This window comes from Lytechinus variegatus, chromosome 14 (assembly GCF_018143015.1).
Source record: "Lytechinus variegatus isolate NC3 chromosome 14, Lvar_3.0, whole genome shotgun sequence".
Lineage (NCBI taxonomy): Eukaryota > Metazoa > Echinodermata > Echinoidea > Temnopleuroida > Toxopneustidae > Lytechinus > Lytechinus variegatus.
Window position 1 is genome coordinate 7,770,520 of NC_054753.1, and position 23,261 is coordinate 7,793,780.

The 23,261-nt window shown below is 37.9% G+C and overlaps 1 protein-coding gene across 1 annotated transcript; it reads left to right on the forward strand.

The window, feature by feature from the left end:
• Positions 1-801: 801 nt before the first annotated feature.
• Positions 802-22,066, forward strand: LOC121427667 (transmembrane and coiled-coil domain-containing protein 4-like). Its single transcript, XM_041624181.1, has 13 exons — positions 802-919; positions 6,964-7,544; positions 8,108-8,288; positions 9,383-9,543; positions 10,356-10,453; positions 12,232-12,372; positions 13,535-13,654; positions 15,280-15,444; positions 17,560-17,678; positions 19,129-19,352; positions 20,117-20,237; positions 21,129-21,389; positions 21,697-22,066. The coding sequence occupies exons 2-13, from the start codon at positions 7,045-7,047 to the stop codon at positions 22,018-22,020; spliced, it is 2,415 nt and encodes an 804-aa protein (XP_041480115.1). The 5' UTR covers positions 802-919; positions 6,964-7,044; the 3' UTR covers positions 22,021-22,066.
• The last annotated feature ends 1,195 nt before the right edge of the window (positions 22,067-23,261 follow it).

A 23,261-nucleotide genomic window follows, 5' to 3' on the forward strand; every position in this document is an offset into this window, starting at 1 on the left:
TTCTAAGTTACATAATTATGAGAATTATACTAATAATCAGTTTATAAGTAGCGCTAAATGCATCGTAACTAATACAAGATTCATGAATCGTAAAACCTAAGATATGAAAAAGTACAAATAAGTTTGACATCAAACTTTCACGCAAACAACAATAGATGATTAAACAATGTAAAACAAGTTGATTAAATAAATCATAACTAAATAGTTATATATAAGACTACACGATACACATGAAATTAGAAAGAATATTTAACATTACAGAGTGGGGACATTTTAAAGTGTTGTTTCAATACTCTTTTAAATTGTGTAAAAGTCTTAACCGATTTAACATTATTAGGGAGGGAATTCCAAATATACCTTTATAATAAAACGTGTTATCAATTTGACCTTTTCTCATAGGTACAACAAAGTTAAACAGACTTTTTCTTGTTTCATGCCCGTGAATATTAGATGACCGTGTAAAATTTTTTGATATGTCATGATCCGGGTAATGATATTCGTTTGAATAGAAAATTTTATGAACATGGTGACGTATAAGTTGTTGCGACCTGCGATTTACCTCTCGGGATATCGGATGTATTAGGAGTATTTGAACAGATGCATGGAAATTAATATGCATCAATATGTTTTTGCGTGTGTGTGTGTTTGTGTTTTTTGACACATGATAATAGTTTGTATACGTGTTGCACCTGTTTACAGCCACGCCCCCTTCTGTATTCCGTAAGGGTATTCCCCGAAATACATGCAATCTTGCATGCAATGCGCAGCTAGCATGCACTATATATAGCGTCGCCTGTCATCACGGTCATATGAAACGAAATACCAGACCCTGGTTTGTAATTGTCTGATGTTCATTTGTTGACTTGATGTTGGCCAATTTTTCTTCAGTGATTCATTCTCCAGGCAGCTTATGGATGAGGTATGTATATAGAATCTAGCGTAGATGAGATGAGATGAAGTTATTGACAATTTTGATTGAGCATCGAGCACTTTTTAAATTGAGTCCAGGCATAATCCGGGCTTCAATAGACAAAGCTTGCATGTAAATCTCGCACTTTTTCGCCCCTGTGCAATTCCGGTTTCTAAATCACGGAATTGTGATATTCGCATTAGATGTGTGTGAATACAAATTGCATGCGCTGCTAATGATAAAGGTCGTTATTGTGGATGTTGATGATAAAAGTCACCCTTGGCGAAGTGTTGTGTTCCTATTTACCACTTGTCTGTCTCCCAAGTTGTCTGTATGACTTTGTTAAACTTAAAGAATACTTTCTAAAATATGTAAAATGGGTTCGATGATTTAGTTTCACTTGATTTGATTGTAGGCCTAGATTCTAGAATCAAGACTCTAAAAACTGAAAGTGCCCAAAGCCAATGTCAGACACAAAGTTTATGTCTTAAGTTAAGTATAATTGGACCAAAACAAAATACAATCATTCGAATCAAATGAAAATCATGTTTATTTCCGTAGTACGAATGTTGAATATTAATGTCATAAAAAATGAAAAAAAAATTGAAATCATTTACTACCAGAACTAGAAGCTTGCTTTTTGCTAGACAGGAATAACCGTCGTTTCTGGGGATTTATTCAACAATTTCTGACATTTTACTGTAATCCCCATTCACCGACGGTAAAGTGTCCGTGTGGGCTCCCATTTCTTATAACACCAGCACCTTTGTCCGACCAGAGTCCAAAGTTTGAGGTTCTAAAACACATCGAGGTTACAATCTAAGGATATAAAAAATACAAATTCAAAATAGTTAATTATTCTATTTAAACATTCTTTAAACGATATAGATGAAAATGCATGAAAATTATACTTTACCGATGTTTAGTTGGGTACGACACAGGAAAACAGGTCAAAATGGCAGCCAAACTATGAAATATTTACAAACGAACGGAGAGGGCGTCAACAATGTACGAATGTGATATCGATATTGCATTCCACCAGCACACCTACAAGGCAATAATACGATACGATACACTCACGAAGACAAACGATAATAGTTATAATCGCGATATATCGAGACATTAACGATAATGACGTCATTCAAGATGGCAACTTGCAAGATAAACCGTCAGGTCAGGAGAAAATGACTTAGATGACAGATTTCTCAATCATCCAGTGGATTTTTTTATCAATAAATCTGGTCCAAGGTATGCAATTACTTAAATTATTTGTATTTCCCTGAATTTATATCATTAAATTTCGCTCAAAAAACAGTTTTAAATCGCGATCTATAAAACGCTAGTTCACTATACGTTGTCTGTAGCCACGGACCCCCAACCACTTCAGTCTATGTATGGTGAGTGGAGCCAACGCAGTTCAGCGGAATAACCAAAATACAGAGACTGAAGCTTTTGGTCTAGCTTTTTGCAAGCTTGTTGTTTCCAAATATTGGATGCATAGAGTGCTGCACCGTGATCAATTTCGGTGATTTAAATCACACTCTGGTCCCAGAAATAATTGCTTGATTGTTGATAAAATAATTGCTTTTAGCTGTGCAAATGCCGATTTTAATTATTATTATCAATAATTTTTATATAGAAATCGGTAAATAATGATAATTTACTTACCAAACCTCTTTCAGCTCTGAACATCGGTTGCCTTCGCTCAGCTGCGTGCGACTTCATTCTGAAAACAAGCGTGCACGTCAACAGCACGCATTTCCAATTCAATCAGTCAATATGTCCGATGTTTGGGATAGTGTCAACTTTCCCTCCATGGGGATCCCTCGCAGCGGTCATTGCAGATTTTTTTGGGGATAGATTGAACATGTGCGATCTTGGCGGAGATATTTCGGGTGGGAGTCACTTCCCCCTTACAAGATATTTTTTTTGGTCATTGATCTTTTGGAGTTCATAATTAGCGAGGGTCATAAGAATCTCTGGAAGTCAAAATCATGGATTTTATCCCTGGATTTAACCCCAGGAATATTTTTTTTAGGAGCAAATTGGATCATCTACTGTGTGTGCAGTTCATTAGTAGGTATGTTCATATATCACATTAGGCCCAAAACTTTAGTCTCTGTATTTTTGTTGTTCCGCTGAACTACATTGGCTCACTCACCAATACATATCGGGATTATAGTAAAATGTCAGAAATTGTTGAATAAATCCCCAGAAACAACAGTTATTCCTGTCTTGTATCACTTATGCATGCAAGTCCCCTGCCAGTGCAGGTCCCTGTATGGGACTTTACATTTACTCTATATCAAAATTCAGATTACGTTATGAATTTATAGACACTAATTATGACTAACAACAAATGTTAGTAGTTTGTCAGGAAGCTATGTGACTTATTTTATTTTAGCTAGGAAAAAAAGATTTCTTTGTTCTAGAGATTAAGGCTAGTCTAAGCCATTTGTTGGCATTCATCCTAGACAGGAATGACCATCTTTTTGGGTATTTATTAATTTCTGACATTTTACTATTACCCCCATTCACCGACAGTAGTACGTTAGTGCAAGCCCGCATGTGTAATCCTTTCTCCCATTTAGGGTCAATAGTATTTTATCTAGATTTCTATTTTTTAAAGGTCTAAATGACATATATTATCTTGAACACTGGCCCTTTTTTTTAGACTCTTTTCTGTCTTTTGATACTACGAAATATCCAAATCCATAATTTATTGTTCGAAATAGACACGAAATGAAATACTCCGAAAATTTGCTTTGCCCAATTGATCGTGGGACCGGCAGCCGCTATGCAGCACCAGATCGACGAGGCTCTATCCCTTTAATCGTTGACCGCCAAACAGGGTAGCAGCAACTCCCATCTTTTAACATCTTTTGGTCTGACGCGGCCGGGGTTTGAACCCTGACCTCCCGGTTGTGAGATGAACGCTCTACCAACTGAGCCAACACACCGGTGTATGAAATGAAAGATCGAAAAGATCAATGATTTATTCCTTATTTTTTCAATTTTTTTGTCGGAGTGGAAAAACTGAAGGTTTTTACGGTAAACACCATGTATATAGTCCTGAAAAGGACTGTTTGTTATTCCTTCTTGATTGTAGCCTATGTTAATTCTGAAAAGAACTGTTATCGACATTTTCTGATGAGGAAAAACTGGCAGACGTGGCGTAAATCCCAGGGGGGGGGGGGGGATATTTCCCCCCCCCCCCATTTTTCTAGGTGGGGGGATGCCTGTACAAACATCCCCCCACACTTTTTACGAAAAAAATGAAAAAAAATCACTAGAGATAATTGTTTCATTGGTGAAAATTCTTCCTGAAATACCGCTTAACAAATAAAACAATATTATTGAATCATAAAATGCAAACAAAGAGCCAGTTCACCATTTCCAACCGAAATACTTATGTCCTTATTATAACATTGAGGAAGGGGTTACGATGGAATGTCAAAAAAAAATTAATGTAATCTCTAATAAAACCTTTAACCATCATGGGGTAAAAGAGATAATAATATTGGAGGGGTATTAGCCATATGGACATACAGTGGCGTAACTACGAGGGGCACATATGCCCCCCCCCCATCGGCTGACCCCCCCCAAAAAAAAAACGGGGAAAAGGAGAAGAGGGAGAAAGGAAGAGAAATGCAGCGGGAAAGAAGGAAATATCATTCATTATAATGTTTATATTATATTATAATTATGTTATGTTACATTACATAAGAAACATTTTTATCATAACTTTATACTGAAACATAATTTGCCCAGGGCCTACGTCCTCATTGTTCCTGGTGCTTGCATTGTCTGATTAATGAGAATCCTGTTGTACTAAAACATCCCATTTTCAAGTCAATATAAACCAAGTATATTTCCTAGCACTTGAGTTATCATTGTTTTATGTAGTGACATATATGCTTCTTTTTCATGACTCAAAAAGGGATTGCCCCATGTTAAGGTCTTCATATATATGAAACATTTCCTGTACGTGATTACGCTCGCATTAATGGATTGGTGAGATATGTCTGCTCTTCATGAATTCCTAAAATCAGTCCTTGAAATATCCCTTCTTCTGATCTGAATATCAAAAATTTTCAGCTCGCGCTTCGCACTCGCATCATTTGGTTAATGAAATACTTATGGTCCTAGTTAATTCCTACAAAGAAACCTTAGAATGCTCCACTTCAGGTCTGAATTATCTAAATTTTCGGCCACAACATTTGATTAGTGAGATGCGTATGATAATCATGATTGCAATGACTACAAAAAGTGTTCAGATGTAATTCTAATAAAATCAGCAAGCGCTTGGCACTCGCATTAGATGACTATGGTGAGATGCATACTCTTAATGGATTCCTAAGATATATTCCTTGAAATCTTGCTGTTTAGGATCAAAATATACAATAACTTTAGCTCGCGCTACGCACTCTCATTGTTTAGCGAGACAGGTACCTATCATGATTACACAAATTTGATTATGATGTCCCTTTGAGGTGTGAATATAAACAAATTTCAGCTCGCGATTTGCGCTCGCATTATTTGATCAGTGAGATACATATCCGTTTTTATAATGACATTGTCCTTAAAATGTCTCTATTAGGTCAGAATAACTGGCAACTGAGCGCGTTCACTCAGTGATTAAAAAATTTTGCTGTTGATCCACGGTACGTCACTGGACATACATGTATCAAACTATCAAACTATCAATGACAATTCCTTGCATATCTAAAAATGTGATTGCAAAAAAATGCCAAAATATTTCAGTCATCCCCACCCATCAACATGGATTTGCGCCAGTGGTGTGTTGCTGCCCTTTATGTTCATTGAGTTAGGCTTTTATCAAGGCTTTCTGATTAGAATTTTTGATATGAGAGCGACAACTTTTGAGAAGCGCAATACAGCGGCACAAATCGCAATATACTGGTGACTGGTAAATACGTCTGTAAGGATGATGTCGTCATCCAAGATGGCAATTTACGATGACTAACGAAAGGATCAAGGATGACTATGTTTTGATCATCATTTGAAGGGAATTAGCGGTTGCTGCTCTCTTAAGTATGAAATTTCATTTTGTATCTTTCCATGTCAAGTTGGATGTAATTTCTTTTTTATGTACAAAAAACGATTGGAAAATCTGGTCTCCGCTAAATGTGAAATCTAATGCTACTGCTAATATCTTGGCTTTACGTACATACCTCCATTGACTTCAGTCTATGTATTGGTGAGAGAAGCCAACACAGTTCAGCGGAACAACCAAATACAGACACTGAAGCTTTTGGTCTACATTCATTCAAACTGTTGACGTCAGTTGATAATGGTCAATGTTATTTTGAGATTTTCACAGAGAATAATAATACAAGTCCTAATCTATACTACCATTAACTATAGGCCTATTTCTATGGAGCAGTTTATCTTAGATTTTGGGATATACTTGTAGTATGCGGAGATTTTCAAGGCGATGCCGTACAAATTGTGATAAAATGTGCGAATCCCTTTGGTTGCAAAGCAAACAACAGCTGCGCACTACAGGTACATGTATGCGCAACCTTATACAAAGGGATAGATCTACATGTATTGAGTTCATTTGAAAATGGAATAACCTATGGTTAGAGTTGATTCCCTATAGATGCAGGCTATGGCATGTTTATCCTTAGAGAAAATCCAGATGACTGAAACCAAAAATACAAGCATGTAGCTCTTTTGCGATATTTTCTCTGATTCTTGGTTCTGTGTAAAAATAAAGATGTCAATGCTAACCAATTGTCTTGGGCTTGCCTATGTATCTACCATCAGGATGTACCATATTTTTCTCACAGTGAAAATCATGTACGATAGGACTTTGGACAAAAAGGGGCAGTTATATTAAACTTTAGTCAATTTTATCTGAAAATTATGGGGTTGGCGTTGCCACCGTCGCATCATGATATAATGGTTTGAATGAAACCCAACAATTTGTAATTGAATTCATGCTTTTTATAAAAAATAAAGATTTATGGAAAAAAAATGTTAATACCTGAAGCTAATTCATGTTTATATTACCAATGTTTTAATAGATTCTAGATGTTGACCTGTGCAGATGAGGAACTGTCAAGTGAAGAAAGCATCGTCATAAAAGTATGACTAACACTTGAAATATGGATAATAAAGAAGACACTACCGATGTCGTGCCGGTGAAAGCAGATCCAGTTTCCCCCAAAGAACTGGATTCACCAAGTGAGGCTTCATCCAGTGGGATATCTTCCCAGGAAGAATTACCCGGTGGTAACCTGAAACAGGCTGCAGAGGATGATCCTGATGATGAAACGTACCAAACCCTGCTGCAACAGGGTCTGAAGACATTCTCTGAGGGTTCGGAGGAATCCTCCAGGAACCCGTCAAACGCAGGATCCCCTGGCAGAGACGGTGGCCAAGGAGCGGCCAGAGACCAGCGGGAGGTGGGGGATGATGTCAGGGACGGGGCCGGTGTTGTGGGTGCTATGAGCAGTTCAGAATCTGAGGATAGCAGTTTATCCAGTCTTGCGGAAGAACAACTTAAGAAGCCACTCCCCGAGTTGCTGAGCGATGTAGCCAAATTTGCCTATTCTTCACTCGTAGCTGTATGCCTGCCAAACCTCTTTGAAAATGAGTGGAATAAGTAAGTTCAAATAAGTGGAATAAGTCAGGCGAGACTTGTAGGAAAATGGGATTTGAGATACATGTACCAGTATTTTTCTTTGAGATCCATGCCTTGGTGATTTCTCATTTTTTTTCATTTCTCAGAGTTTTGTTGGTGGAAGATTCAATTATAAATCCATCTTGTAAAGGGCCTATTCATGGAAATCAAACCCTTTTCCCCTTTTTTTGCCTTTTATATTTCTTTACAGAAAACAAAGCATATAAAAGTTTTGTAACTTCAGTACATGATCAAAGTTTTAAAATCGAGAATACAGGATGATACTCTCACTGAACCCAAATCATAAGTTTTGTACTTTCTGGGAGAATGTTAACTGCACCAAAGATATTGATGAAAAGGATTGATAAAAATAAGTATTCTGCTTTCTAATTTCTTCATTTATTATACTTCCACCTAAAACATGAATAAGAGTGAAAATTCAGGTTCTGAAAACCTTAACATTAAGCAGTCTTCATATGTGAGATTATTAAGAATCTTAGTATTCTGTTCATTTTTCTCTATGTATTTCTTTTCCCTTTTCTCAGACAGTGGAATCTGAAAACGGTGAAGTCTTTGAGTAAATATCTTCAGCTTCCGAAGCAGTCCGGAGAGACCCTGTGTCACATGGTCAATGATCCCAATCATCATGAACTTGCCAATGCAGACGTCTTTACAGAAGTTCTTCTGGAGGACCCCTCTCTCATCAAGCCAGAGATCATACCAAAGGTATACCCAGTCTTCTATAATGCGTCTTGCATCTATTATGGGTGCGTCATGGTCTAGTACTTCTGACTCTCGCCTTTCCAACAGAGGGCCATGGGTTCGAAACCTAGCCATGGCATGTTTTCCTTCAGCAAGAAATTTATCCACACTGTGCTGCACTTGACCCAGGTGATTTGAATGGGTACCCGACAGGATTAATTACTTTGCATGCACTGAGCGCCGGTGATGGTAGCTCAAGCTTAACTGGGGTAATGATAGCAAGCGCTTTGCATCCTCGGGCAAAAGGCGCTTTATAAATCCAGTTATTATTATTAATATTACAATGCAAATGCGGATCTAGAGCCGGACTTCAACAGGGTGCAAATGTTCCTAAAAAATGTGATCACTGAAAAGAAAGGTCATCAGTCCAATGCATTCTACACACATCCTCAAATGTGATAAGGAGGAGAATTCACTTTGCAGGTTTGAAGTTTCAACAGGATTTTCATCATGGGAATAATCCATGTTTCACATTATAATATAACAGGATCGATTCGACTTCTGTTTGTAAATTTTAGGGTATCAAGTTCATTCATAGTTGCAAGCGCAGGCTCTGTGGGTTTAAACCTGTAATTAGCCCTATTGTGCAATGCCTAATTAGCTTGTTGTAGGCAGGCAAAATGGAGGCTGAATATGTACATGTAATGTTCTTACTGTTGCATACATACCATCCAATTGTACCATTGCACAGCTGAGGAGGTGATGGCACAATATGATTAAATTCGTTGCATGGCACCTATTACATGAATGCTGATGCAATACACGCAGGGCCTACTGGGTAAATGCGCTATGCTGCTGTAGTCAGTGTTGCGCACTTGAGGGAATCTGCATTTTGCTTTCAATAATAATCATTTCCTCATTTTCATACAAAAATGTAACAAAAAAAATTGTTTATATTTTTGCTTACTTTCTAGGCATTGTACTACACAAATACTGAATATTCTTATCTGTTCAATAGCATAACATTTGCGAACAATTGTACAATCACAATCATGCCTATTTGCTATTTGTAAATTGATTCATGTCATGACATTAATCTTTTGACGCTCTTTACCCAGGATATCATCACCCAAGCGCTGAGTGATGGGACCTACGATGCTAGGATGAGGGTCCTGGTGAGAGAGATCTCTAAACGTCTTAACGTTAGCTGGAAGTTAATCCGAGCATTTGAAAAGGGAATCATCGATGTCTATGAACAGGAGGAACATGAACTCACCGAGTAAGTCGTTTATTTCCACTCTTTTCATCGACAACTTTTGTTTTCTGTTACATTGGCCTCTAATTATAGATTAATCCAATGTTCAGAGCTTGTTTTATCCAATAGTTACTATAGCAACAGTGATTCTCTACCAATCAAAATCAGGACAGTTGTCAGATCTGGCATCTTTAAGGATGAAAATGTTGAAACTCTTACAGAGCAATATGGCGATCCTCATGGAGAGGGGGGGGGTCGGGTTTAAAAAAAAAATGAAATAACTTCCTCTGGGTTACGCAATAAGCCATGCCTAGAGATGGTTGCCTTGTCAGAGCTTAAATTATCTTCTGTTTGGCATACTTGTAGCCTCCGAATAGAAATCACCATAAAAAAACACCACCCACCCCAAATTAGTCTTATGGAAGGGCTCCTTGAATATCGCTTATTTTCCTTCCAAAGGGCGCTGTCTATTCAAATTAGAATGCATGGTAACAAAACAATATTTTCATTTGAGTGTTAGTACTAATCCAGACTTTCCATCCAGTTCTGTTCAATAATAATAATAACGTCATATTTTTTCCAGGGTAGCCACTTCATTTCAGAAAACTGTTCTCCCAGCGGGTCCTGCTTACCATGATATTGTTATTATTACCCTGGCTGCTTCCCTGTACAGGCGCAATTCTTACTTCACACTTGCATTACTGGAGTTCCCCCTTCCAAACTTTTTCAACTTTAATAGTGCATCCTCTCCCTGACCCAGCCCTCCTGCCCCCTTCTTTAATTTTGTTGTCCATGTCCTCTTGAGAATGGTTCTTTATTTCTTTTTTCTCCTTCAGAGAGGAGAAGAGAGAGCGAGATAAGAAAGCAAAGTTTCGGAAAGCTAAGCGGTACATCATGATTGGAGCAGCAACAGTTGGAGGAGGAGCCATCATAGGTGGGCTCATTAATAACAATATGCAACATTTATATAGTGCTTATTACAAATGTTTCTAAGTGCTGCATACTATTACCACGGCTTTAGCATGGCTACCCTGATCGGACGCCCAAGCATTCAAGGAATTCCTTCCTACTGGGTACCCACTTACTGCACTTGGTTGAAGAGTGGCAAATGTAGATAAACTCGCCAAAGGACGCGAGTGCTGGGTTGGGGTTTGAACCCCGGACTTTGTGGCTCAAAGTCCGGAGACTTATCCACTGAGCCACAACCCTTCTTCATTATCGAGTAGATGGGAACAGAAGGGGATGCAAAGACCTAGATCAGTATGGCATCTGGATAATGCACCACAAATACTGATCTTAAACAAATAGGAGTAATGCCGAAAATTTGTTAAACAAATTATAATCTCCTCCTATATAAAAGCCTCTTAATTTACTATCTATTGTCCACGGCGGACAGCATTTGAATAGTAATGAGTCAGAAAGAAGAGGATCGAGGGTATTTGAATTCCAGTTCATCGTGGCTTAACCGTGAACCAGAATAGCCTGGTGGTTGAGTCGCTGCCCGGAAAGCAGTAGATGGCAGGTTCGAATCCCACTGGTTCCAATTTTTTCTGACTTATGATTTATGATTTTCATACAGATCGAGCATACTGATCTTATGATTTTCATTACAGATCGAGCATACTGATCTTAAACAAATAGGAGTAATGCCGAAAATTTGTTAAACAAATTATAATCTCCTCCTATATAAAAGCCTCTTAATTTACTAAATCTGTTTCTACTTTAGACATGACTTGACATAACGAAGAACCAATGATTCCCTTCTTTGGTTCTAATTTTAAAGCCGCTCGTGATTAATAAACAGCTTTATGAAACACCCACCTGGAAAATGCTTCATGAAGCAGCTCATACAAACATGTAGATATGACTTTACTCACGATTCGTGACCCTTTCTAGTTACTTACCCGATTCTCAATCATTTTAAATCCAATCTTATGGGATTGAAATTCTTGTTTGTACAGTCATTTGAGTGAAAACATTGGAATATCAGTAAAGATGTGATTTGAACTAACAGGAAATTCACTCTTCTATTCAGAAATCTTGCATCTATTCTGATAATGGAGAATGTATTTAGGTTTTTTTTTTTTTTTGGGGGGGGGGCAACCAATTGCTTTGGATCACATCTTTGCTCGAAATTGCTCAGAGAAAGAGATGACATGTGCATGTGTATATAGACCAAGTAAGCAAGAAAAGAGGTTTCTATGATCTGTGGTCATTATATACAGATTCCTGTAATACATTTTCCAATGTGTAAACTTATTTTAATATAATAAAAGACGTCATATTTTACCCAGGTAAGACAATTTAGTTCTGAAAACTGTTCTCCCAGCAGGCCCTGTATTTACATACATGGACCGCGGATTGGTTTTGAAAGAGGGGGCTGACCATGCAAAAAATCATAATCGGGTGGTCATTTTTATGTTTTTGTACACGGCTTTGGAAAAAAGTGGGGGAGGGGTTAAAGCTCATGCAGCCCCCCCCCACCCGGCTTTATCTGGACTGCCATAGGTGCATCACCTGGATGGAGAATAGCAAATAGTTGAAAAATACCTTGCCAAAGGACATGAGTGCTGCAGAGGGATTTGAACCGTGAACTGTAATTATCATTTGAATTTTAGGTTCCAGATCCAGGCATACATCTTTTCATGCTCTTCTTAATTCAAAGTTCCTTACCATTCTTTTCTCTTTCTCCCACTCTTTACTCTCTGGTAGGCCTAACAGGAGGGTTAGCTGCCCCTCTCATAGCAACAGCAGGAGCAGCATTGCTGGGTACTAGTCTCAGTTTCTTTGGGACCGTAGCGGGGGCGGCGATCATCGGCTCAATCCTAGGTGCCGCCGGAGCAGGGCTGTCAGGTACAAGAGTTCGCTATCTATCTGTTGAAGAAGTTTTAATTTAGGGTGGGAGAGAGATGGGGGATATCCCTCCTTGTTTCAAGTGTCCAGCGCTTGCCTGACATTGCAGTACAAGATGTATTTAGACTGGAAAAAGGATTGTAATTTATTTTTCTAGGTTAAAGGAGAATCTAGCCTTGGCCACAAATTGTTGTGTTGGAAAGGAGAAAAATAAATAAAACAGAATGGTGAAAGTTTGAAAAATATCGGATATGAAATAAGAAAGTTATGGCAGCTTAAAAATTGAGATCCCTAAGTAAGTAAATTATGAGAAGGGGCAAGGACAACTTTCCATAGGCCATTAAATTAAGTATCAGGGATTTCTGGTTTTCTCATAAGTAGGCCTACCCATTCCCCTGGGGCAGTAATCTAAGTATAAGCCAGGTAGTACATGTACATGTATATTGTTTTATGTCCTTTTGAAAGAAAAATATCATTTGAAGTAAACCTGTTGAAAATAGTGACATTTTAGCCATTTCATGTATTGGAGAACATGGAAGACTGACATCACTATGACATCACATATGCGGCCAATTTGAAGTCTTCATGGGTTTAGTGATTACCAATATTTACAACTTTCAAAAATTAATATCTTCTTTATTGTTTGTCCGTTATTTTTCAAACTTTCACCTATCGACTTGTCTGATTTCCCTTTTCCTCTTAAAACAAGTTTGTATTGGGGTTGGATACCCCTTTAACTACTCATTAAAGTCAGATTGTCCCTGTATAAAGTCTAGGAACGACAGAATCCAGGATGTTAAAAGGTCTACAGAGATGCCAACTGCTATTGTTTCCATGATTTTTTTACTATTTTCCATAGTACTTCAAACTTACTGGAATTTCATTTTCTCCTGAAATTGTTCATTCAATATTTCCAACAATGCTTAAAAGGTAAAAAACAAACAAACCAAAAATCCCCTCTCCTACCAAAATACCCCCCCTTCCAACCTTAAAATCTTAACTGTAAAATTGTTTTTTAAGATTGATACCCGTGAGTAAGTGGAACATCCAGTCTTTATTTTGTTTCCAGGAGCAGACTTGTGGTTAATAATCCAATTACTCTCTGTTAAAATGTAAATAGATTTGTTGATTTTATTCACACAATATATTGTCTTTCATGTAGGATACAAAATGAAGAAGCGAGTCGGGGAGGTGGAAGAGTTTGAATTCACTGCTTTGACAGAAGGGAGGGATCTCCATGTAACCGTTGCCGTCTCTGGTTGGCTGCAGAAAAAACATCTAGGTTAGTTGCATTCAGTAGAGATCATGGAAAGTCAAGGGTCATGTAGAGAATGTTGGGACTGAAATTTCCTGTGGTAGTGGAAAGTAGAATTAAAGATCACATTAAGTTGTTGTCGTCCGTAGGAAATTCTGATAATTGGCTGTTAGAATTTCGAAGTTAGCAGGTTGAACCATTTTGAATTAGTTTTGTGTAGTGTGGAGGCTTAACCCTAAAAAGACTGGGCTATTTTGGAGGCTAGAAAAACTGGGGGGGGGGGGGGCCTTTTGGGCCCCCCCTAAGATCTTGGCCGTTGGTCGTCCGATCGCAACCAAATTGGCACACACATCCTTTGTCATGTCCTCTAAAAGTAAACATAGTCAAAATACTGATATTCATTGTATTTTTTAATATATGCATAATTAATTATGCGAATATGCAAATTTTTATCAAAAAAATGAATTTTTCATACTTTGGTACCTATTGCGGTCCATAAATTCCTGTTTCAAGGTTTTCAGCTGTAAGAAGAGGTTGTTTATCATGTAATTGTGTTATTTCGTGCTTGAATTATTAGATATGCTTATGCAAATAAGTACTCTGCACACGTTATGTAGAGAAATACAACATTTGCATGTTTTATTGCATTACACTCTCTTGCAATGAGCCAAAGCAATCTTGGAAGATACACAAGTGATGTGTTACATGTACACTAGCTGGTGAAAACAAAGCATAGGAGATATCACATAATTTATGCAAATTATATTCATAATTAATTATGCGAATATGCAAATTTTTATCAAAAAATAGAATTTTTCATATTTTGGTACTTATTGCGGTCCATAAATTCCTGTTTGCAAATTCTTGAGTATTCTAGATATATTTTGGGTTTGTGTAATATATAACTTATTCAATATCAATTATAGCATAATCAACTAAAGTGTGACATTACTTGTCTATTCAGTGTTTCTTGCACCCAAGAATATAGTTGTGCAAGCGATTCTGGTATCTTGCACTACTTTTCTTATGTTTTTCTTTGATTTTAATTTCTTATGTATTTCTTTATTTTGCATTTCTTATGTATTTCTTTATTTTTTTATGCAATGTTTTTCATTATTTTCATATCCTAGAACTGCTACTTGAATTCACAAGTGACATAATATAGAAAGAAACAAATAAAAATGTAGTTAGAAAACAATGTGTATAACATTCATTCAAATACCATACACTTTACACACAAACGAATACAAATTTCAATTTCTTACGTGACATGTGATACAAAAATGTTACGTAACTCCGCAACCGCGGCATGGGGGTATACAAATTTGGTATCAAAAGTTGCGCAAAATTCAAGAGAAAAAGTCATGAAATGGTGGCGCGAACGCTTCATGCGCAAAAAAGTTATCACGATTTATGTACAGGTCTTTTTAGGCTTAATGGTTTCCCATTAAGCCTATTCCTGTGTGGGCACATTTGTTCCTGAAAAGGAGTACCCAAAACAAGATATTTCAACAAGTTTGTTCTTGCCATCTTCATGAGAATGAGCGAATTAGAGAATCTGAAAGTAAAGGTCACTTAAACACCAAAAACTGTGTTTTTATCTCGAGTAGTAATGTTATTAGACTATTCTTTCTTCACTTTTGTTTCTGCAGATAACTTCACCGTACCTTGGCGGTGTGTTGCGACCTGCAATGAGATCTACTGCTTGAAGTGGGAATCAAAATACTTGATAGAGCTCGGTGAAGCACTGGAGTATATTCTTGACACAGTCATGACTATGGCCGCCAAAGAAGCTCTCAAATACACTGTTCTTTCAGGTATGGATTGCCTATCATAATTCATGTAGAGTGAAGTGTCAGCTACAGCTTGGAGGGTGTTTCTTAAAGCTGTGTGTAAGGTATGAGCAACTTTACTTATGACTGGGAATCCTTTCTTGTGGTAAATTATACACACCAGATTTCCATCAGTTGGTGTTGATTTAGTTCCTAAGGAATGTCACCAGTCATCGCAAGGTTGCTTGTGACTTACAAACAGCTTTATGAAACGCCCACTTGGGGCTCAGTGCAGAAAGAGTTGAAATCAATCGCAACTCTAAAAATCTTGCGCAACTTTATTTTCAACCAATCAACAGCGCGCATTTGGGACTTGTGATTTATTTTTTGACTTGCAAATGCAACTCTTTCTGCAATGGACTCCTGATATTTTAGCCAGCGTATGCCAGTGTGAATGTATTGCAAGCTGCTTTCTCTTTTAATCCTAGTTATTAATATTAAATTCAATATGCATTCATTTCATTCTTGATTAAAAACCGTATATAAAGCAAGAGAAACTAATTTACAAGCAAGCATCAAACATTTGATTCTTTATAATCAAGAGAAAATTTGTATTGCTTACCAAAGGTAGCCCGGTTTAAATGAGAAAATAGCTTAAAAATAAGCTTTTTGAAACACCCAATGGATGTGACATCAAGGGAGAAAGAAATAAATATTATCATTATTAATTTATTCTGCATTTCAACAAAAAAGTGTATAAGAGAATACACAAGGGGAAAATGAATAGAGGATGTTTACATTACAAGTCCAGGGGGGTGTTTCACTAAGTGTTAAGTGTGACTGAGAGTCGCAAATCATGTTAAAGGTAAATGCTAGTTGTGGTAACGATATCAAAATGAGTTCGTACAGAATCCAATGAAATGATCACCAAAGTGTCTGTTTGTATAAATAAAACATACGTGCCAAAGGATTCTGGAAGAAATCGTGTAATTGCTGAGAAATCAGCAAATAATCATAGGATTTGGGTCAAGCGTCGGGCCGACATTCAAAGCAATAATAATAAACTGTCCCACGTGTGCGTGGGACAGTGTGAACATTTTTCAGCATAGATGTCAAGATTTCACAAAGTTCAGTTTATGTAACTGTACCAGATCTAGATCCTCGATGATATACTGACAATTAAGCCTGGTTTACAGCCTTTTTCATGAAATCAGTGTTTACTGCAACTACTAGCATTTCTCTTTTAGAGTATGCATGCTACTGCGTATTAATAAGATTACGAGCGTGACAAGCCATGTGCACGTCTGCATTTAAGCATGACTCCAAGTCATGCTTAATAGCTGTTTGTGAAACAGCACCCCCCCCCCCCCCCCCCCCCGCTGCCAAATGAAAAAAAATGAAACAAATTACTGGTGCTTTACAGCCACATTTTTCACTTTAAAGAAAAATGCCAGTAGTTGCAGTAAACACTGATTTCATGAGAAAGTCTGTAAAATCAGTCTTAATTGTCAGAATGTCATCAAGAATCTAGATCTGGTACAGTTACATAAACTGAACTTTTTGAAATGTTGAAATCTTTGCTGAAAAATGTTCAAGCTGAAGATCACCAATACAGATAGGCACATGTGGGACAGTGTATTATTACTGGAATAAAGACCTGACGGATGTGACCGAATCAGCGCTTATTTTGCTAATTCTTAGCAATTACACAATTTCTTCCAGAATCTTTAGGCACATATGTGGAGCGTTGTGGCCCAGTGGATTAGTCTTTGGACTTTGAAACAGAGGGTCGTGGGTGCGAATCCCAGCCATGGCGTAATTTCCCTCAGCAAGAAACTGATCCACAATGTGCTGCACTCAACCCAGGTGAGGTAAATGGGTACCGGTAGGAATTTATTCCTTAGGAAGCTGTGTGCGCTATGAACGCCTAGCGTAGCCGGGTAATATAGGAGCGCCTTGAGCACCTAACAAGGTCGATATGTGCGCAATATAAATATCCTATATTGTATTATTATTATTATTACATATTTTTTATTCATACAATCAGACACTTGTGGTCATTATATTAGATTCTGTCAAAAGTCATTTTGAGATCGTTGCTAAAACTGGAATTCATCTTTAAGATACTGTATCACTAATTTCTTGTTTTCATGAAAACAGGTCTGCTTGCAGCCATAGCCCTACCAGCAGCAGCGTATGCTGCCATTTCAAATTCAATTGATAATCCATGGAGCATTGCTACTAGTAGGGCAAGTGAAGCAGGCAAGCAGCTAGCAGAGGTGAGAAAAAATTCTAGTGCTTGCATAGACACCATTCTCATTATACTTCCTAAAACTTTTTTACTGGAAACAGGTTCAGGAAACCAGTTTGGAAGATCGCTTTGTTAGCGTTCCCATGTTTCATAGACACCATTCTCATTATACTTCCTAAAACTTTTTTACTGGAAACAGGTTCAGGAAACCAGTTTGGAAGATCGCTTTGTTAGCGTTCCCATGTTTCATAGACACCATTCTCATTATACTTCCTAAAACTTTTTTAATGGAAACAGGTTCAGGAAACCAGTTTGGAAGATTGCTTTGTTAGCGTTCCCATGTTTCATAGACACCATTCTCATTATACTTTCTTAAACTTTTTTTACTGGAATCAGGTTCAGGAAACTAGTTTGGAAGATCGCCTTGCTAGCGTTCCCATTTGATCCGTCGAAAGTGGTTTTCAAACCCACTTCACATAAAGTGGTCTTTTTGCTGTGGGAACGCTCTTTTAGGGGGGGTGACACTTTTTGTGCAAAATTCCAGACCGCAGTGTAGATTATACACACAGTTTGTGGAGTAGCGTGCTCAAAATGTGCTTAGATCGCTTCCTGAAGAACGGTTGTGTCCTCCCTTACGCTAAAACAAGTTTAACAAGGCAAAGTGATCTTCAAAACTATATTGCGAGGTGGTTTTCTGAACCGGTGTGGAAGATCGCTTTGATGGTTCTCATTACATATTGAACTTGTTTCCAGTAATCTAGTTTTAGGACGGTAGTGAGAACGGTGCCTTTTTATAAGTTAGAACCGCGTCTTTTGCAGGAGATCCTACAAGCGTCCTATCATTCTCACTCATCATCACAAACAAAACAATGGGGAATGCAGGAAAGCTTCTGACAAGTTACCTTAAGTTTGGAGTAACTTAGTTTGAAGGCTTTAAGGTGACAAGTGACCTTGAGAGGTTGAGGCTCATGCTCTTAGTCTTAATTACTGATGTTTTATTGGTGAAATTTTACCCTCGCTGACTTTGGAAAGGGTATAATATTATGACATGACATGTAATTTGCTATCAAATGTTACTTATAGTAGTATGTAACACAGTTTTCTGCTAAAAGTTCAAGGATTATGGATAAAACAATGTTCAGTTTTTATATTGTTGCTTGCTCATTTAAAAATGACTGTTTAAATTATGTGATGCATGTACCTGAGTTCTACTAAATAAGGGTCAAAGGACAAAGTTGATTTGAGGTCGGTGAGATTAGTTATATAATACTCTAAAATACATTTCAAGTCAAGGGGTAAACATCATGGAACTTGCTACTTGTGTTATCCCTCTTGCAGTATACTTTTCTACATTTGAGCTACCAGAAGTTTCGTGGTCACTGCTATATCAGGAAATTTTTGTTAATTGTTGATAACGATAATTGTAGGTGATGTGCTTTTCTAATGACCAATATTTTCTCTTGTAATTTAATATGCAGGTTCTGTTGTCGAGGCAACAAGGTAAACGTCCAGTGACTTTGGTGGGCTTTAGCATGGGGGCAAGGGTCATATTCTTTTGTCTGAAAGAGCTCTCTGTACGCAAGGGCAGTGAAGGAATTGTACAAGATGTCTACCTCTTGGGGGCGCCAGTCACATCGTCTGTTGCGCAATGGAGGCCTTTTGCCAGAGTTGTAGCTGGGCATATTGTGAATGGCTTTTGCAGGTCAGTAGTCAACTATTGGAAACTCTATTAAAGTAAAATTGAACTAACGTACATTTCACTGTAATACAGTGTGTTGGGCTTGGCTCTGTTGGTAGAGCGTCCGTCTCACAACCGGGAGGTCAGGGTTCAAACCCCGGCCGCGTCAGACCTTTAGACGTTAAAAGATGGGAGTTGCTGCTACCCTGTTTGGCATTCAACGATTAAAAGGATACAGCCTCGTCGATCTGGCGCTGCACCGTGGCTGCCGGGCCCACGATCAATTGGGCAAAGCAAATTTTCGGAGTATTTCATTTCATGTCTATTTCGAACAATAAATTGTGGATTTTCAATACATAGCCTGATCTCAATGAAAATTACTTTTCACATATTTATAACAAAATTGAAGTCCATGGACTTGGTTGGCTTAGAGATGCCTGTAACTGTGACTGCACTGAACCAGCCATGGATAGTCTTTTGTGAAACAGTACCCATATTTGTTAACTCATAGATTTGACCAAAAAAAGTGGAAAAGGAGTAAAAAAAGAGGAAGAAAATGAGAGATCTATGTCATGTAACCCATACACTTTCCACAACTTACTGCCTTAATCTGCAACATTGCCTAATCCCCCTGTGTTTTTTTTTCCCTGACCCATATTTCCCCCACTTATTTAATTAAGAAATAACAAGGAAACATTTACCAGTAGGCCCCCAAAGGAAATTATCATGGTGTCACCTACATGTATAGTATAAACTTCTATTCATTTATTTATTTTTTTTTTTTTCAGGGGTGATTGGTTATTACAGTTTGTGTACAGGACGGCATCCATGCAGGTCAGTGATATCGCAGGTTTAGAACCGGTCAGATGGGACAACAGACGGATGGTCAATGTGGATCTTACTGATGTGGTTAGTGGTTCAGTGGTCAAATTGTAACCTTGTAATTTAGTTTGACCTACATGTAATAGTATAGGCTATTATATGTTCCAAAGGTCCTACATGTATTTAAAAAAGATACTGAACTTTGAATCATGTTTTATTTAATATTGTTCATATGGATGAAAAACACCCAGGAAAAGAAGATTGTAATTTGTGCAGATACTTTGAAGATATCTATGACTGAAATATCATTTACCAAATCTCCTGGGGAGATTGATATAACAAGTGCTAGTGTATGGGATAAGCCTGAGTAATAGAGCATAGCGCTTAAAAACATTTGTATTAAGTGCTCTATAAATGTTGCATATTATTATTATGAGATTGAATTAAAATGGTGTTTGCGGTCACTTTACATTTCACATTTCATATTAGTACTAAATAATGATAAATCTCTTATGCTTTCCATTGCAAGGGCTCTGCCTTTCTTTCCTGGTTACATTTATTGCTTCTAAAACACACAAGAAGGAAAATATTGGCAATTTTTCAATATCTTTCTATGGCAAACTGACAAAAATCCTCAAATATTGATTCTACATGTAGCTTTGATGTTCTGCTTTTTCAATATTAGATCGCACTGTTATGCAGAGCTTGATAGGCAAATCCGTAAAATATTGCGTCGACTCCTTACACATCATACCTTGCCACGCTGATTTGTCTCTGTTTCCTAGTTCTTATGAAAATTTGTAATGCTTGATGATAATGATTCTGGCATTTTGTGAAGTGGAGTAAGAATGGAGAAAAACAATCTGATGTACAATATGGAATTGCTTTGCTGTAGATGAATATTTGATTTAAGAAAGCTTAAACCGAATGAATTTGTGAGTTTTAACATTTTTCCACAACTTTTCAATGACCTATAAGGTCACAGGTCACTTGGACTACTCAGGCAAGATATCCACCATCCTAGATTACGTTGGCTTGGAAACCAAAGACAGTCCTACCTCTGGAAACCTCTCCGATCTTACCAAGCCCAAAACCAAAGATACAGAAAAGACCAGCGAGGACCAGGAGCCCCTGGCTGTCAAGTTCGATGCAAGCGATCTTCTTCTGCCGAAGAGTGGGTCGGCGATGGACCTTGCCCTCTCTAAATTGACAGGGTCAAAAGGTCATTCACCGGATGAGGTTTGTGTAGGCTTCAAATGATACATAAAATTTCATCTTAGCCTTGTTTATTTGATGTCTCATTAAACCTCAATACCTTTATTTTCATTTAAAAGAAATCCTTGTGTGTCCTTTTGTTTGGATTTTTTTTTGTTCAAATGGCCTTATTCCATGACTTTTCTTTCTTCTTACAAAGTTTGTACATGTATTAAAAGCCAGTGAGACATTTCTGTGCATGAATTGAAAATGAATATGTTTATGATTTGAATATTATAATGGAACTTGAAAATGTTTTTTTCCCTTTCAAATGCCTGATTTTTCCGTGTAGATCACAGAATCTAAGCCCAAGACGCTTGCCGAGAATGTAGCCGCCTCCTGCTCTCCAGAAAAGGTTTCGCAGAATAGAGGGGGCCCTTCAGTTGGACCAACAGCAGCCGACAACAGTAGCTGCAAGGATGATGACAACCAGACAAGGAAGGGAGCGTCATCAGAAGATGAATCTACTCGAGGAGGAGAAGGGGGTGGGGGATTGAGGGATGGTAGGATGGAAGATGAAGGAAGGATAGATACAGAGGAAATGAACAGAGGTGGTGTGAGAAAAAGAGAGGAAATTGAGGTGGGGGAGGATCCACTCAGTCTTCTTTCAGATTGAAATGTGTTGTTGGATTTGCTTTCAGGCCAAGAGGGTCAAGGGTCAAGTGAGGAACTGTGGGGGGGGGTGATAAATCTGGTGGGTGTTTCATGTAGGTTGTATAAAGCTAAGAGCGACTTTAAGAACAACGGTTTAACCTTTCTTATGCTCTAAATAATCACCAATGAACATTTAATGGTCAATATCATTTACAAGAAAGGATCACCAGTCGTTCTTAAAGTCTTAATTTACAATCAGCTATGAAACAGTCTCCTGTTTGTACAGTTACGTATGAATGACTGGTATTTAAAGCGACAAATGGTGGGCCCCAATTCCTAATTTTTTATACAGAGTATCTTTATGGAGGAAATCAAAATGAGAGGTGTGCGAAGGAGAGAGGTACATGTAATAAGAGATTTGGAGGAGCCACCAAGTGCCATATCAGGGGCTCATTTCATAAACCTTTTTGTAATAAAACAAATATGTAATAGCAGTTAAAAGCTACTGAAATCCATCAATCTGATTGGCTGGTTGTAAATTTGTTTTAGAAACTATTTTTGCATTTGTCATTATTACAAGTCTTTGTGAAATGGAAGAACTCAGATTGATGTGGGCTGTTGAAATTATGAATTTATGAAAAGGTGAAGCTTGGGAGGATGGGGTGAGATGAGGTAAGGTGAGGGTTAAGTTAGGGTAGGGTTAGGAGGTGAGGGTTCTTTATTTGTTTGTATGTGACTCTGTGAGTGGAATTTACGCTGCCAAAGTGGTGATCCCCACCCAGGGGCCGCGGAACGGTTTTCAAAGTGGGGGGGGCTGACCCAGAGATGCCAAGTTCAAAGACCAGCTATGCATGAGATTTTCTGTGAATCTGAGTGAGATCACAGACATTGTGTACAATGTATATGGGGATTGGCTGTGATAGTTGCGTGAGACAGAGATTTGAGGGGATGAACAAGAGTCCAAAATGCTCGAGTCTCACGCATAATGCGTGAGACTTGGTAGCTCTGCTGACCATGCTAAAAATCACAATCATATCGTCATTTTTACGTTTTTGTACACGGTTTTGAAAAAAAGTGGAGGGGCTGAAGCCCCCCCCCCCCAGTTCCGCGGCCCCTGTCACCTTCATGACTTTTTGAAGATATAGATAAAGAAGAAAATAAAATGGGACGTGTGGGAAGGAGAGAAGAAATATGTTTGAAGTTCATTTCAAACATAACAGGTCGAAAGGAAAATGATGAACACTGTTCTTCAATGGTTTCGGG

Coding starts and splice junctions, on each gene's coding strand:
- LOC121427667 (XM_041624181.1), top strand. CDS start 7,045: ATGGATAATAAAGAAGACACTACCGATGTCGTGCCGGTGAAAGCAGAT. Junction 8,289..9,382: donor AGCCAGAGATCATACCAAAG/GTATACCCAGTC, acceptor CTCTTTACCCAG/GATATCATCACCCAAGCGCT. Junction 19,353..20,116: donor ATTGTGAATGGCTTTTGCAG/GTCAGTAGTCAA, acceptor TTTTTTTTTCAG/GGGTGATTGGTTATTACAGT.